General features: G+C 40.5%; 1 protein-coding gene across 3 annotated transcripts in view; it reads right to left on the bottom strand.

Annotated features, from left to right (window-relative positions):
• WDR48 (WD repeat domain 48) overlaps positions 1-15,237 on the bottom strand; it is a 50,747-nt gene that overhangs the window by 11,212 nt on the left and 24,298 nt on the right. For all 3 annotated transcript variants that reach the window (XM_003132119.4, XM_013981476.2, XM_013981475.2), the window contains 7 exons: positions 14,526-14,750; positions 12,770-12,844; positions 11,474-11,576; positions 9,862-9,959; positions 4,151-4,258; positions 3,725-3,821; positions 383-478 (listed from right to left, as the gene is read on the bottom strand). In XM_003132119.4, the coding sequence (XP_003132167.2) occupies positions 383-478; positions 3,725-3,821; positions 4,151-4,258; positions 9,862-9,959; positions 11,474-11,576; positions 12,770-12,844; positions 14,526-14,750 (802 nt within the window). The remainder of the gene's footprint in view (positions 1-382; positions 479-3,724; positions 3,822-4,150; positions 4,259-9,861; positions 9,960-11,473; positions 11,577-12,769; positions 12,845-14,525; positions 14,751-15,237) is intronic.

Here is a 15,237-nt window from a genome sequence, read left to right as displayed (position 1 = left end):
GTGACCTATATCACAGATCATAGCAACGCCAGATCCTTAACCCACTGAGCGGGACTAGGGATTGAACCCAGGTCCTCATGGATAGTGGTCAGGTTCGTTACCACTGAGCCACACAGGAACTCCTACACAGGGTTGATTCTATATATCTTCGGTAGTCTCACTGACTAAAAGCTCTCTTGGAATCTCAGTTAAGACTGGATGGATGTTCTTTAGGATGTGGAAGGGAGGGCAATAAATTGGGCATACCACAAATACTTATTATGTCACACTTTAGCAAATGCTTTAAAATTTAAAAAAAACATTCTCAGAACAACAAACGATCTAAGTATTCTTAACTTCCGAGTAATTTTTTAATCAATTATTCTGATATAGAAACACGAACCATGGTTTACTTCATTTTCTTCTTCATCCATTGGATTCACATGTGTTCTAGGCCAATATTCTAGAAGTGCCTGGAGTAAAAGCCCTCCTAAATTCACTGCAAAAGAGTTAAAAAAGAATAGAAATGGAAAAGAGAATCATTAGATTTAACCTAAAAATAGATGGAAAGAAATAAAAATTAAAAGTTTCCACATATTCTTTTTTTTTTTTTCTTCTTCTCTTTTCTTTTTCTGGCCACCTTGTGGCATATGGAGTTCCTGGGCCAGGGATCACATCTGAGCCATAGTTGCTGCAATGCCAGATCCTTTAACCCATGGTGCCAAGCTGGGGATTGAACCTGCACCTTGGCACTTCAGAGACATCATCAACCCCGTTGCGCCACAGCAGGAACTCTAAAAGTGTCGACATATTCTGGTGCTACTTTTTTCTTTTTTTTTTTTTTTTTTTTGGCTGCGGCATGTTGAAGTTCTCAGGACAAGAATTAAACCTGTGCCATAGCAGCCACCCAAGCTGCTACAGTGACAATACCAGATCCTTAACCCACTGCACCACAAGGGAACTCCATGATGTCATATTTTTAACCCAATGCCAAGAATGTATAAAAGCAAGTCTTTAGAGATTTTTAGAAGTCTATTAAAATTTTGCCTTAGAATGTTTAGAGCAGTGATAATATGAAGCAAACTGATATTCTTTCTGGTTTTGCAGATAAAGCCATTCTTCAAAAATGAATAAACAAAAACAGCAATTGTATTCTTAAAGGGGCTAGTTTCATATAAAGCCACTAAACTATATTTATATTCATCAGGTATTTATACATGCTACATACTTAGAATACTGATCAAAGACGTAATCAGCAAAATATAATAGACTCTTGGGAAGATGAGTCTCTTCTCACTATACACAAAAATTTATTCAACATGGATTCAAGACTTGAATTTAAGACCCAAAACCATAAAACTTCTAGAAGAAAATATAGGCAGTAAGTTTACTTTCAATGATTTTGGAGATTATTCTTTGGATCTTACACCAAAAGCATAGCCAATGAAAGCAAAACTAAACAAGTGGAACTACATCAAACTAAAAAGCTTCTGCACAGCAAAGGAAATCATCAACAAAATGAAAAGGCAACCTACTGAATGAGAGAAAATACTGGAAAATCATGTATCTGAGAGGGGTTAATATCCACAATATATAAAGAATTTATACAACTTAATAGCAAAAAAACCCCTAAAAATCTGATTTAAAAAATGGGCAGAAGACCTGAACTGATATTTTTCCAAAGAACACATACAGATGGCCAACATATACATGAAAAGATGCTTAACATCATTAGCCACCAGGGAAATGTTAATCAAAACCACAGTGAGATATCACCTCACACTTGTCAGAATGGCTATTACCAAAAAGATAAATAACAAATGCTGGAAAGTATGCAAGGGGGGGGGGACACCTGAGCACTATTAATGGGAATGTAAATTGGTGCAGCCACTGTGGAAAACAGTAGGGCAGTGCCTTAAAAATAAAACTATTACATCATATCTAGTAATTACACTTCTTGAGTATTTATCCAAAGAAAAGGAAAACACTAATTCAAAAAGATATATAGGACTTCCCGTCATGGCGCAGAGGAAACGAATCCGACTAGGAACCATGAGGTTGCAGGTTTGATCCCTGGCTCATATTACGGTAGCCAAAATATTAGAAATAACTTCATTGTCCACTGATGGATGAATGAATAAAGAAAATGTGAGGGAGTTCCCTTTGAGGCACAGCAGAAATGAATCTGACTAGTATCCATGAGGATGCAAGTTCAATCCCTGGCCTCACTCAGTGGGTTAAGGATCCAGTGTTGCTGTGAGCTGTGGAATAGGTCACAGATGTGGCACAGATCCAGAGTTGCTGTGGTTGTGGTGCAGGTTGGCAGCTATAGCTCTGATTCGACCCTCCTGGGAACTTCCATATGCCACGGGTGTGGCCCTTAAAAAAAGAAGAAGAAGAAGAAAAGAAAATGTGATATATGCAGAGAGAAATATTTTTCAGTCATAAAAAAAAAAAAAAATGAAGTCCTGCCACTTGTTACAAGGATGACTGAACCCTGAAGGCATTAGGGTTAAGTAAAGTAAGTCAGACATAGAAAGGTATGATCTCACTTAGATGTAAAATTTGGGAGTTCCTGTCGTGGCGCAGCAGTTAATGAATCCGACTAGGAACCATGAGGTTGCGGGTTTGATCCCCGGCTCAGATTACGGTAGCCAAAATATTAGAAACAACTTCATTGTCCACTCGGATTCCGTGTTGCTGTGGCTCTGGCGTAGGCTGGCAGCTATAGCTCCGATTAGACCCCTAGCCTGGGAACCTCCATATGCCGCGGGAGGGGCCCAAGAAATGGCAAAAAGACAAAAAAAAAGAAAAAAAAAGAAATTTGAAAACAAAAAAGGCTCCCCACCAAAAAAAACCAAGCTCATATACACAGAGAACAGATTGATGGTTGACAGACATGTGGGGTAGAGAAAGGGACAAAAGGGGTAATGGGGGCGCGGGGGGTGTGTGTCAAAAGGTACAAACTTCCAGTTACAAAATAAATAAGTGGAGTTCCCACTGTGGCATAGCAGGATCAGCCGCGTCTTGGGGGCACTGGGACACGGGTTCAATCCCTGGCCCAGCACAGTGCGTTGAAGATCTGGTGTTGCCACAGCTGCGGCTTAGGTTGGGCCTGTGGCTTGGACTTGATTCCTGGTCCATGAGCTCCATATGCCACTGGGCAGCCAAAAAAGAAAAATAAATAAATAAATAAATAAGCCATGGGGTTGTAATATACAGAATGGTGACTATAATTAATAATACTGTATTGCATATTTGAAAGTTGATGAGAGAGCAGATCTTAAAAATTCTCATCAGAAAAAAATTTTTTTCTACCTATTTCTGTGATGGATGTTAACGATTTACTGTAGTGATTATTTTGAAATATATACAAATATTGTACATCTAAAACTAATATATGCCAATTTTTTTTTAATTGGAGGGAAAAAAAAAATCTGTTTCCTAGCTTCACTTTCCCTAACCTAACAGATTTCCAGAATGGTTTAAGGGTACAGAGTGTGTGCCATGATTAACTGTTAAAGCTAAACCATAGACTGAGAGAAAATCAAGATTGTCTAAAACATTTAACGTAGAATACTATTTTCCATTCCACATGAACGAATATATAGATTTCTCGAAAAATTATTTTTAAAAAACCCCATATATCGTTTAAAAACAAAAAAAAAGTGAGCATATAGCAAAAAGCTGCACAGGTCCACCTTCTCCTTTTGAAGGAGGGAGAGTAGGAAGGACACAAACTCACGCTTTGGATCTGACCCATCAGGGCTGCTGAAGCCAGCGTCTTTTGCAGAAACCCAAGCAGCAAAACAGTCACTCTCATCCAATGTAATTGTCAGCATCTATACAAAATAAATAAATAAATAAATAATTTGTTAGAGGCATTCTATTTGAATACATTTTCCAAATAAGTCTCTAAACCCTTATTTATTTGTACTATATGACTAAAGTGTTAAGCCACTGATTCAAGAACCAAAATGTGTCTTGTACGATTCAATGCAACTACAATTTAATATACTGGGTGGGGTATGAAAATACATTTAAATTGTTTAAATTTCCTTTCCTCTCATATCTAAAAACATAGTACTCTTTAACCTGTAATACTTAATTTTGAGCTAAATTAGAAATTTTCAACTATCCCAAATTATACAAATATCAACTATTAACTTACCCCTGTTTTCAAGTCTACTGAGAACCAATTTGGTACATATACCATCTTAAATCTTTTCTTAATTTCATCTTCAAAATCCACTTTGCCCAGATCTTCAACTTTACATGCCTATATATCAAAAAGAAAGAATAATTACCAATATTAAGTGGTCAATTGATTTGATTCTGACTTAGCTACTCAAAAATTTACATATTTGCCTAAATAAAATGGCATTTAAAATATATCACCAAAAGGGTGTGGTCAAATATTTTTATCTCAAAGCATTTTATCTTTCTTTATTTTTTTAGGGCCACACCCGCAGCTTATGGAAGTTTCCAGGCTGGGGGTCAAATCGTAGCTGCTGTTGCTGGACTACACCACAGCCACAGCAATGCCAGATCTAAGCCACATCTGCAACCTACTCCAGAGCTCACTACAATGATGGAGCCTTGACTCACTGAGCATGGCCAGGGATTGACGTACATCCTCAGAGACACTAGTCAAGTTCACAACATGCTGAAGCACAACAGGAACTCCCTCTAAGCACTTTAAGAGAATTGTGAAGCTCAGACAACAGCTATAAATACAGGCAGCAATTTTAAGTTTCTCTTTCTTGAACATTATAATCTTTCTCATTCACTCCTTAAATACGTATGCTCCCCAAAAGTACGTCCTGAACTTTCCCTAGTACCATGGATCATTTTCAATCACAACTCATCTCAATCCTGAACCATGTTACAGAATGCTCCCTCCACATCTTCATCCTAACAGCAAGCTGGCTCTTTCCAGAGGGTCTCATCTCATCAGTTATCTTCTCAAAGGGTGACTTTATATCTTCTCCTACATCCCATAACTCCCTAATGGCATATAGAGACCATCATTCCACCATCTCCAAGTAAAAACTCCTACTTCTTTGGGCCTGCTATCACTGAGTTGCAATAAACTGAACCCCTTTTCCTCACTGCCATCTAGCAACTTCTGTGGTCATCTTCCCTCATTCACTGGAGACTGGAGCCCAGCTCAATGTCTTGCAACTCATCTTGAGTTCTTGCTTGCATCCTGGACATGAATACCCACACGGACATCACACAGGACATGATGGCCTTCCAAATTCTTGACAGTATTCCTACTATAAATATACAGTCACGGAGTTCTGCTGTGGCGTAGTGGGTTAATGATCCAGTTTGTCTCTGTGGAGGCACTGGTTTGATCCCTCGCCCTGTGCAGTGGGTTAAGGATCCTGTATTGCTGCAACTGTGGCGTAGGTTGCAGCTTCGGCTCAGATTCGATCCCTGGTCCAGGAACTTCCATATGCTGTGGGTGTGGCTAAAAGAAAAAAAATTAAATAAACAGTCATTAACACTTCTTGGGACTTCTGTTTCCAAAGTCAGTTCTCTACAACATCTCTGTCAAATATTTACTCCCCTCATAACTCTTACCTTGCCATCACCTTCCTCACTATGCTCAGCACAAGACTCTGACCTCTACTCCTCAAAAAATCCCCTTAACTTTCTCTACTGTTCTTCCTGGTACAAGAAAAATCATGTCCCTTCTTGCTGTATTCTGGATCCCCTCACTTCTTGCTTCTTGGGAACCTGTACTATCATCTACCTTTTCATGTCTTTCCTGGTTTCTGCCCATGAACAGTGAACCATGACCAAATTTCTCCCATCTGAAAAATACCTAAACAGCAAAATAAAGCCTTTTTTCCTTGACCCTTTCATTCCTAAACCCTCTTCTGCTACTGCCCTTCCTGCCATTCTCACCAAAGTCAAATTTCATCCAAGATGTCTCCACTCAAATTCTGTTTCTTTACCTCCCAAACACTACCCAACCCACTCCATCAGGCTTTTGCCCTTAGGTCTTGCTAGAAAGTGCTCTCTTCAGACATGATTCTCTTTATTGGCGAGATCCACGGGGCACATTCCATTCCCTATCTTATAGGAACTCTCGCAGGCAACTCTAACCACAAGCTCCTTTCTGAAATGCTCAATTAGTCCTTGAGTGGCCATCAGCTCTTGGTTTTCTCACTTTTTATTATATACCTTTGTGGTTCCCTCTTTCTCCAAAAATTCTTGCAAGGGAAATGACTTGGTTTCTTCTATTTTAAGTATAGATGTATCCCTTGGAAACTCTGACCATGGCTCTAATTATAATCCACAGCTGATGACTGCTGACCTCATTTCTCCAGCCCAGCTCTTTTATCTGTGCATTAGGTTGTTCGGCTCTCTGCCCAGCAAACACCTTTACTCAGACATCCCACAGAAACTCAAATCTGCTGTGTTTCTTGGCAAGTCCCTTTCCCTCAACAACCTTTTTCTCTTACATTCTCTATATCACTTACACTCACCAAAAGAATCCATAAACCCAGGCTTAATCACCTCCCCTTTTTCTTCATATTTCCTTTTAACCAAGCATCACTCTTATCCACAGACCTCAATATTTTTCTAATCATTCAATTTTTCCCATCCCCTTTGTTTCTACCCTAGTCCAGATGAATATCTGATATTTTCCCAGTACTAGTGCAAACAGCCTCCTAGGTACTATGTGTCAGTCACTACAATACTTATCAAACACCCCCTTAACATCACCAAGAAATAGCTACTACCCAGATTTAAGGAACAAAGACAGAGCTAAGCATGTTCTGAAGATCACTTGGCTAGTAGCTGGTAGAGCCAAGGTCAGAATGTAGTTCTGTCAACTCTGAGCCTATGATCCTAAGTAGTCCTGACTTGAGTGCTTCTGTTTAATGTCATGTCCATTCTTGAAACTTCAAGGTCTAGTGTCTGAATATAAGGAGCTGTAGGGACATAAAAATGTCAAAGACAGAGCATGCCAGCTCAAAGCCCCATCTAATCAGAACTACCTCCTATTCAGACAGCATTGACTGTACTAAGATTTCAGCTAATTAAGACCAAAAAGACATCAGATTCATAGGCAGAAATCAGAGTGGCTGACCCAATTCGATTTTGTTAGATATTCTGGAGAACATCAGGTGTAGGGCAGAGTGAGGTGAAGTTCAGCCACAGGGCAGAGCTAGGGCCACATCAGTGGTGGAGTAGCTAAGTTCCCGCTGATGAGGTCCTTAGGGCTGCTCTCAATCCTCCTCTCCATTGGACCTGTCTCTGAAACAAATGTGAGCTTCTAGTCCCCTGATAAGCACATCTCTACTGTAGAGAAAAACCAACTGGACTTTTGGAGTCTGCTGCAATTAAATTTTCCACTCAACTGAGGCCTCTTGTTCTGAAGTCATACTCACCAAGCAACTGTTTTTTTTTTTTTTTTTTTTTTTTTTTTTTTTTTTTTTGCTATTTTAAGGCTGCACCCATAGCATATGGAGGTTAGGAGGTTCCCAGGCCAGGGGTCAGACTGGAGCTGTAGCCACTGGCCTATGCCAGGGCCACAGCAACGTGGGATCCGAGCCATGTCTGTGACCTACACCATAGCTCATGGCAACGCCGGATCCTTAATCCACTGAGCGAGGCCAGGGATGGAACATGCATCCTCATGGGTCCTAGTTGGTTCGTTAACGGCTGAGCCATGAAGGGAACTCCTGCCAAGCAACTGTTCTGTAACGTGATTTCCCACATAGCTGCCCCACAGGGAGGGAATGTCTTAGTTAGGCAAAGGTTTCTATTCAGAGACAGTCCCCTTTCCCAGAAAGAAACCTGTTTACACTATTCTTTAGATCCAAAAATTAAGCAAATCTCTTCCTTATAACCAGGAGCCTAATCAAAACACCAGATCTTTTAAATTCTTCCTTTAAAATATACCTAACATCTGTCTCTCTCCCTTTTTTTGGCTGTGCTTATGACTAATGAAAGTTCCCAGGCCAGGTATGGAACCTGTGCTGCAGTTGCAAACTGCACCACAGCAGTGACAATGCCAGATTCTTAACCTACTGCATCATAAGGGAAGTTCCTCCCTTTTTCCCCCTCTTTTTTTGGATCAAATCGTTTTATTGAGGGAGTTCAAGGGAAGGGCTGGGAGGACAATGAGATCCGAAGTCTTTGGCTCGGCCAAGATCTCTCCAAGGCTTCACAGTAACCAAAAGTCATTTGTCTCTTCCTTTAGATCCCCAAGACATCATGCTTAAGACAACTGACTTCTTGGAGTTCCTGTCATGGCACAGTGGAAACAAATCTGACTAGGAACCATGAGGTTGCAGGTTCAATCCCTGGCCTTGCTCAGTGGGTTAAGGATCTGGCACTGCTGTGAGCTGTGGTGTAGGTCACAGACAAGGCTCGGATCTGATGTTGCTGAGGCTGTGGTGTAGGCCGGTAGCTGTAACTGTGATTCAACCCCTAGCCTGGGAACTTACATATGCCGCTTATGTGACCCTAAAAAGCAAATTAAAAAAAAAAAAAAAAAAAAGACAAGTGACTTCTTGACTTCCAGCCTCTCTCCTGTTATACATACTACTACTGCTCTAAACAGAGGGTTTTCCTGCTCTAAAATCATCTAAGATAAAGAATCTTTGGGGAGTACTAAAGAAAGGCCAAGTCTGGGGCTGAAACTCATGATTTTTTGGGAAATGACTTGAATCTCATCTTTCATCCTTATATCCTGCTACTCCCTTATACTCACTCTGGTCTCTAATTACACAAACCTACTCACCTGGCCCTGAGTAAGCATGTACATTCCTCTTCGGTGCCTCTGTCATTCATTCCCTCTTCCTAAAATGCCCTCCCATAATCAATTTGCTAGAATACGTTAAGGCCCTGTTCAAATGATTTTCCTCCACCAAGAAGTTCTTCCAATTTCTCCAGTTCTAAGTAATCACCCTTGCCCACAAGCTATCCTGCACTCGGTTTATTCTTTCTCTATAAGACTTTCACCTTCCCCTACTCTTGTCCCCCCTACCAGAAGGGATCATGAGATAGAATATTCTGACTTTTCTGTCATCTATGACCCTCAACACAGTTCTCTGCACAATATTCATTCAACACAGGAAATATTTATTGAACAAATATACCAATAACACTAAAGAGGGACATTTGTCAGGATTCTAAAATCAAACTCTTCAGTCTGCCTAAAACGTCTTCAGTGCTATTTAGAATGTGGTTGAACAGCTTAATACATTTCAATTGTCTAAGGAGTAACTGTAAGATGACCCAAAGTAGGAGCTGTGCTCACAGTGATGACTATAAATCCTGAGAAATGGCCAAACGTATTTGGTGCACTCTGGCAGTTCTAAACCTGGCGTGATTTTGCATCCCTCTTCTTCCTTTCTCCCCTAAATACTGGCAATATCTAGAGACATTTCTGTTTGTCACAGCTGAAGTAGGGGATGAGGATGAAGGTGGTCACTGGCATCTACTGGGTAGAAACAAAGGGATGTTCCTAAACATCCTAATATGCACAGGACAGATCCTACTCCTCCCTCCCACCTGCAACAAGGAGCTGTTGGGCCCAAAATGTTAACAGTATAAAGGACTCAGAATCCCGATGTACTCATTCTAGGGGAAGGCAGCATAACACAGTTTGTAATACACTAAACAGAAAATGGTTCCATTCAAATTCTGGGTACTTAAAAAGATAAAAAATAGCCTTATCTAATTTCACGTAAGAAAGTATCCACTCCAAATTAAGGCTGCAATTAAATCCTTATTATGTATTGTCTGTTATTTTACAAACACACATGAACATACACACAAATACACAGACTATAATAAAAAAGTAAAGAGCTACATAATCCAACAAGCTATATTTAATTACAAGAAGATACTTACCTTCAATACATCCCAATACGCCACATTATTATTGGTATCTTTGGTTAATATATGCCTCTTATCATTAAGAATGTGACACTGAATAATGCTAGCACCCCCTAAAGGAAAAAAATCCACATAATTAGCAAAACAATCCTACATTTAAATTCATAGTATGCCAAAAATGTTAACTGGCACGTAACAGAATGTAAATCATACTCGTCCCTAGAAAGGAGAAGGGAAATCAGAAGACCATGTAATTATATCTAAGGCAATTTAGGGCCAATCAAAGAAAGACTGATTTTAATATCACATTAGAGAAGACTCTTCATTCACTTCAAAGGGCTACTACTGGAAAAGGCAAAGCCCTTAATAATATTTTACCCACTGGGAAAAGTCCAAATGATGGAAATCTCCGAATTAGTTTCATCTCTCATTAACTTTTGCTTCCCATCTTCCTTCGCTTTATGCCTCTCGAATAAAGGTAACAGCACAGACTAACTACAGATAAACGCACCATTCAATACTCTAACCCCAAACTCTGACCTTGAAGAGAGAGCTGCGACTCCCAGTTGGAGTGTGTACCCTTTCTGGCTTGTGCCAAAAGACATTAAACCTTATACCTTGTACAAAGTGGCTGCTGGCTTTACCAAGACCATGATTCTTTTAACACTGGGCAAAAAGATTAACTCAAGAAAGCTCTCTCTTTTTTTTGCTTTTTATGGCTGCACCCATGGCATATGGAGGTTCCCAGGCTAGTGGTCAAATCAGAGCTGCAGCTGCCGGCCTACACCACAGCCACAGCAATGTCTCCCAGCTGCATCTGCAACCTACACCACAGCTCATGGCAATGCTGGATCCTTAACCCACTGAGCAAGGCCAGGGATGGAACCTACATCCTCATGGATACTAGTCAGATTGAAGAAAGCTCAATTTTTAAAGTCACTAAAAAGCATTTTAAAAATATCTTTTTTAGGAGTTCCTGTCATGGCTTAGTGGAAACGAATCCGACTAGGAACCATAAGGTTGTGGGTTTGATTCCTGGTCTTGCTCAGTGGATTAAGGATCCATGAACTGTGGTGTAGGTCACAGACTCGGCTTGGATTTGGCGTGGCTGTGGTGTAGGCCGGCAGCTGTAGCTCCAATTAGACCCCTAGCCTGGGAATTCCATATGCCACAAGGGCGGCTCTAAAAAGACAGAAGATAAATAAATAAATAAATAAAATCTTTTTCTTCTATTAAACCAATTAGGAGTTCCCATCATGACGCAGGGGATGAATCCACTAGGAACCGTGAGGTTTTGGGTTCGATCCATGGCCTCACTCAGTGGGTTAGGGGTCTGGCATTGCCATGAGCCGTGGTGTAGGTCACAGAAGTGGTTCCGATCTGGCATTGCTGTGGGTGTGGCTGTGGCTGGCAGCTGTAGCTCTGATTAGACCCCTGGCCTGGGAACCTCTATATGTCACCGGTGCAGCCCTAAAAAGACAAAAAAAAAAAAAAAAAAATTACTATTAACTTCGGTTGACATCAAAATTACATTTAAAGGAAGGTCATCTCCCTTATTTTGTCAATCTCTTAGTAACTATAATCAACCTCAGTAAAAGGTACAATACCTTCCAATATCCTTACTTACCTTTAATAACCTGGTCAGGCTGTGTACACAGGGGTGTTATAGGATTTGTACAGTCATTGTCATAATCTCCAGAGGCTCTAAAATTATGAATTCCCTTCAATGTCTAAAGGAACAAAATTTATGATTTAATTATCTTATGCTTTATAAGCATTGCCAATCCATTTAAAGCGGCAAGAAAGATAATAAATGGATGAAAAAAACTCAACAATAACAACATCAACCAAAAATACTTAGTCACAAAGTACAATTAGATACTACCATGATTAAAAAAATACGACAAATATTAAGAAGAGAATGTTGTCTTTTTGGAGAGAACAGGGGGCACTCTTTTAGGTAAAGCTATGTTGATCTCAAATTGGCAAAATAAAATTTAGACAAAAAAATATAACTTTTTTTTTACAAGTACAGAGAAAGACCACTTGACCTGCATATAAACAGGAATAAACACAGTTTCTCTGTTATTATCACCAATAAAGTCTGGTAAGCAAGAAAACTTAAATCTTCTTCCATTAAGATTTATGAATTAATAGTACTTCTGTGACTTCTCTCTACGTATCCCCTATTTCTATCCCTGTTCTTCACACTACAAAGAAAAGGAAATGAATTTGAAAGAATTCCTGCTTTCTTTCATGTTTAGAAAAACAGAATCCTAACGAATTTCCCTGCTGTGTTGGTACTTAGGCTGCCTCTTTTCAAATGCAGCTTCATGAGGTTGGAAGCTTTATTAATCTTTACTGGTTTTTTTTTTTTTTTTTTTTTTTTTTGTCTTTTTGCCATTTCTTGGGCCGCTCCCGCGGCATATGGAGGTTCCCAGGCTAGGGGTCTAATCAGAGCTGCAGCTGCCAGCCCATGCCAGAGCCACAGCAAAGCGGGATTGAGCTATGTCTGCGACCTACACCACAGCTCACAGCAACGCTGGATCGTTAACCCATTGAGCAAGGGCAGGGATGGAACCCGAAACCTCATGGTTCCTAGTCGGATTCGTTAAACACTGAACCATGACGGGAACTCCAATCTTTACTGGTTTTATCAGGGAACAGTGCCTATTCTAAGCACATCAAATGTATATCTTGGCTCCTGACAAAGAAATCAGAAGCTGCATTTTGACTATGATCTTAATTTTTGTATAATCCTTAGGATCACACTGCATTCATAAGGGCTTTCAGATTTCTGCCACAGTCCCAAAGCATGCAGAGAGCCCGGCTCATATTGAGCATTTGCTACTGGTTCCTGGCAGGTCTATGATAACAAACCACATATTTATAAACCTTTGCCGGTATACAATGGCTCACTTACCCATTTATTTACTGTAGACTTCGTTGTTGCAACCCAGATGGCAGGAGGGGGGTCAGCTGATCTATCAAGCTCCATCTGAAAAAAAGCACAAGAGTATTGCTTTGCAGAATGCTGACTCTTCTGAATTGCCAGGACCAGCTATATATTATTAAATATCAACTCCTTCATTCAACATATTTGTGAGTTGACTATACCACAGCATGTGTTAAAAGCTAGGGATGTAAAGAAGTATGAAAAAGTCTCTTTGCTAAAGGAATTCATAGCCCTATAAAAGTGTAATAAGGGCGACCTCTTGCCAAAAACAGTAGCCTAAAGTTTTAAGTGTGGTTAATTTAAAGGTTTTACATGAGTATAGTCAAAAGGATGACTTGCCATAACCTTTGGTTTTGCCACTCTTTTGTTTTCATGTTCTTAGTAACAAGCAAATACATTTTTTTTCTTTGAAAATGTTGTATCAAAACCCAAAACAAAACAACCAGTCTAACATAGCAAAAGTGAAAAGTGTCCACATAATCCATTGCCCCCCCCTTGCCTAAGGAACACAAATGTACACTGTGAAGTTTACTGCATCCACCTGTATTTTTAAAATACTATACATATAAAAATACACATGTACCTATTTATATATTATGCAAATGCAATCACTCTACATTTGCCCACTATTCTCCTTGCACCAGGAAATTGCAAGTTTGGAGACACAGGGACCAGCTGAACCACTAGTAAGCAGGAATCCTCTTCAGTTCAACGTGATGTTCCTTATAACATGGTTATGCCTATGCTAAATTCTAGTCCTTTTCTCCATATCCAAGAGATCCTGGCAGCTGCAGGACTCACAGTGCAGTGTTTTTCTTCCACGCTTGCCTGTCTCTCCCCATCAGTGTGCTTCCTGTACACATGCTGTGTCTGTAGGACTTCAGCCTCAACGCTCTTGCTTCCCTAAAGGATTGTTGGTTGCGTCCATTAGGTTGTGCCATCTGCTTTAAGGAATGGCACTTGGCCACTTTTATGTGAGCTCTCAGACCACAGGCAGCCTCTCAAGTGTCTAATTTGATCTCTAATTCCTCTTTCAGCCCTTCCTCCTACACTGTGGTCTAGGTTTCAGATGTCACTTAGTTTTATAGATAATGGATTTGTATCTGCAGTTCTTTTTCTTGTTTTCATTGTTGTTTTCAGATGCTTTCTGAGATGCTGTTTTTATGCCTCTCTTTTAAATCTGGAAATCTCCTCACTATTGTTTTAATGTACAATTCTGTGAACTGCAAGACCAAACATTTTGTCAAATGGTAACTAGCCATTTTTTAGTCTAGGCTTCACTTTAAGCAGGTGTCAATACGGATGGCTTCTCAAGTACCCTTTTACCCACCTCCCAGGACCATTTTGAGGTAGTGATGGTTTGGAATATGAGTGACCTCACTCCCTCTTCTTCACAAGCACCTTTCCACTCTCTCCTCTTGAGGCAGTGGACACATTTCTGCTTTGCTGTCTGCTCATAGGTACCTGAACTCCTCATATTCCTCCTCCAAAGACAGAAGAGCTCAGGAGCACTGTGGGGCTGCCTCACTAGGATTTGCCAGCAGGACAGCCACCCATTCATAACATATCTAAGAAGTCACCATTTCTTCCACAGGTGACTAACAATTATGTCGAAGTATCTTTTTTACAACCCTGCAGTTGATTCACATTCTAACATCAATTTTGTTCTATTTGGCTAACATGTGTAATAATCTTAATTATAAATCTAAAGCATGTGACATACCTTGAGAACTGGAGCTTTTTCTTCACAAATTAGCACTCGAATGTCAGGGTTTCTTAGGTCTGTACAATAAATCTTCCTGTCCCTTCCTCCAGAATACACGTGTGTGAAGGCATCATTGACCTGCAGAGCCCAAACGCCTTCATCATGCACTCGGTATGTTGCTATACATCTCTGCTGGCCAAGGGACCAAAGGCGAATTGTCCCATCAGAACTGCCGGAAAGGCACTGGGAACAAATAAAGCTAAGGTTAGAAACCAGCCAGCATTTCCTATTTTTGTGCTTTGCACTTGGCTGCTCTCCTGACTCCACACCATCGAACACACACCTCTAACAACCTCTATTCCTGCTTCTGATAAAGACTTTCGACACCGCGCTGCAGGCTGAAATGAAGACAACAGTACAGGCTCAAGCAGGGGAGCCCTCTGGGAAAACTTCCTCTGTCCTCTATACCTGGCCACCTGCAGCATTAGCATCTCTTGGGAACATGCTAAAAATGTAAATTCCCAAGTCCCATTCCAGATCTAATGAGACAGAAACTCTGGTGGGGCCAAGCAATCCGTGTTTTGACAGGCTTTCCAGGTCATTCTGGTACGCTAGGTCTGACAAGCACTGTACTAGGGAAGCAAGCCTTTTGGAGTCCTGGAGCACACCTCTGTTTTGTCAGTGCCTTCACGGCTCTGAATTCCTGATGGCCTGCCAGGTCTCCTAGATT

Source organism: Sus scrofa, chromosome 13, assembly GCF_000003025.6.
Source record: "Sus scrofa isolate TJ Tabasco breed Duroc chromosome 13, Sscrofa11.1, whole genome shotgun sequence".
Taxonomy (NCBI): domain Eukaryota; kingdom Metazoa; phylum Chordata; class Mammalia; order Artiodactyla; family Suidae; genus Sus; species Sus scrofa.
Note: the sequence above shows the minus strand (reverse complement) of the source record. Positions and strands in the feature narration are given on the sequence as shown.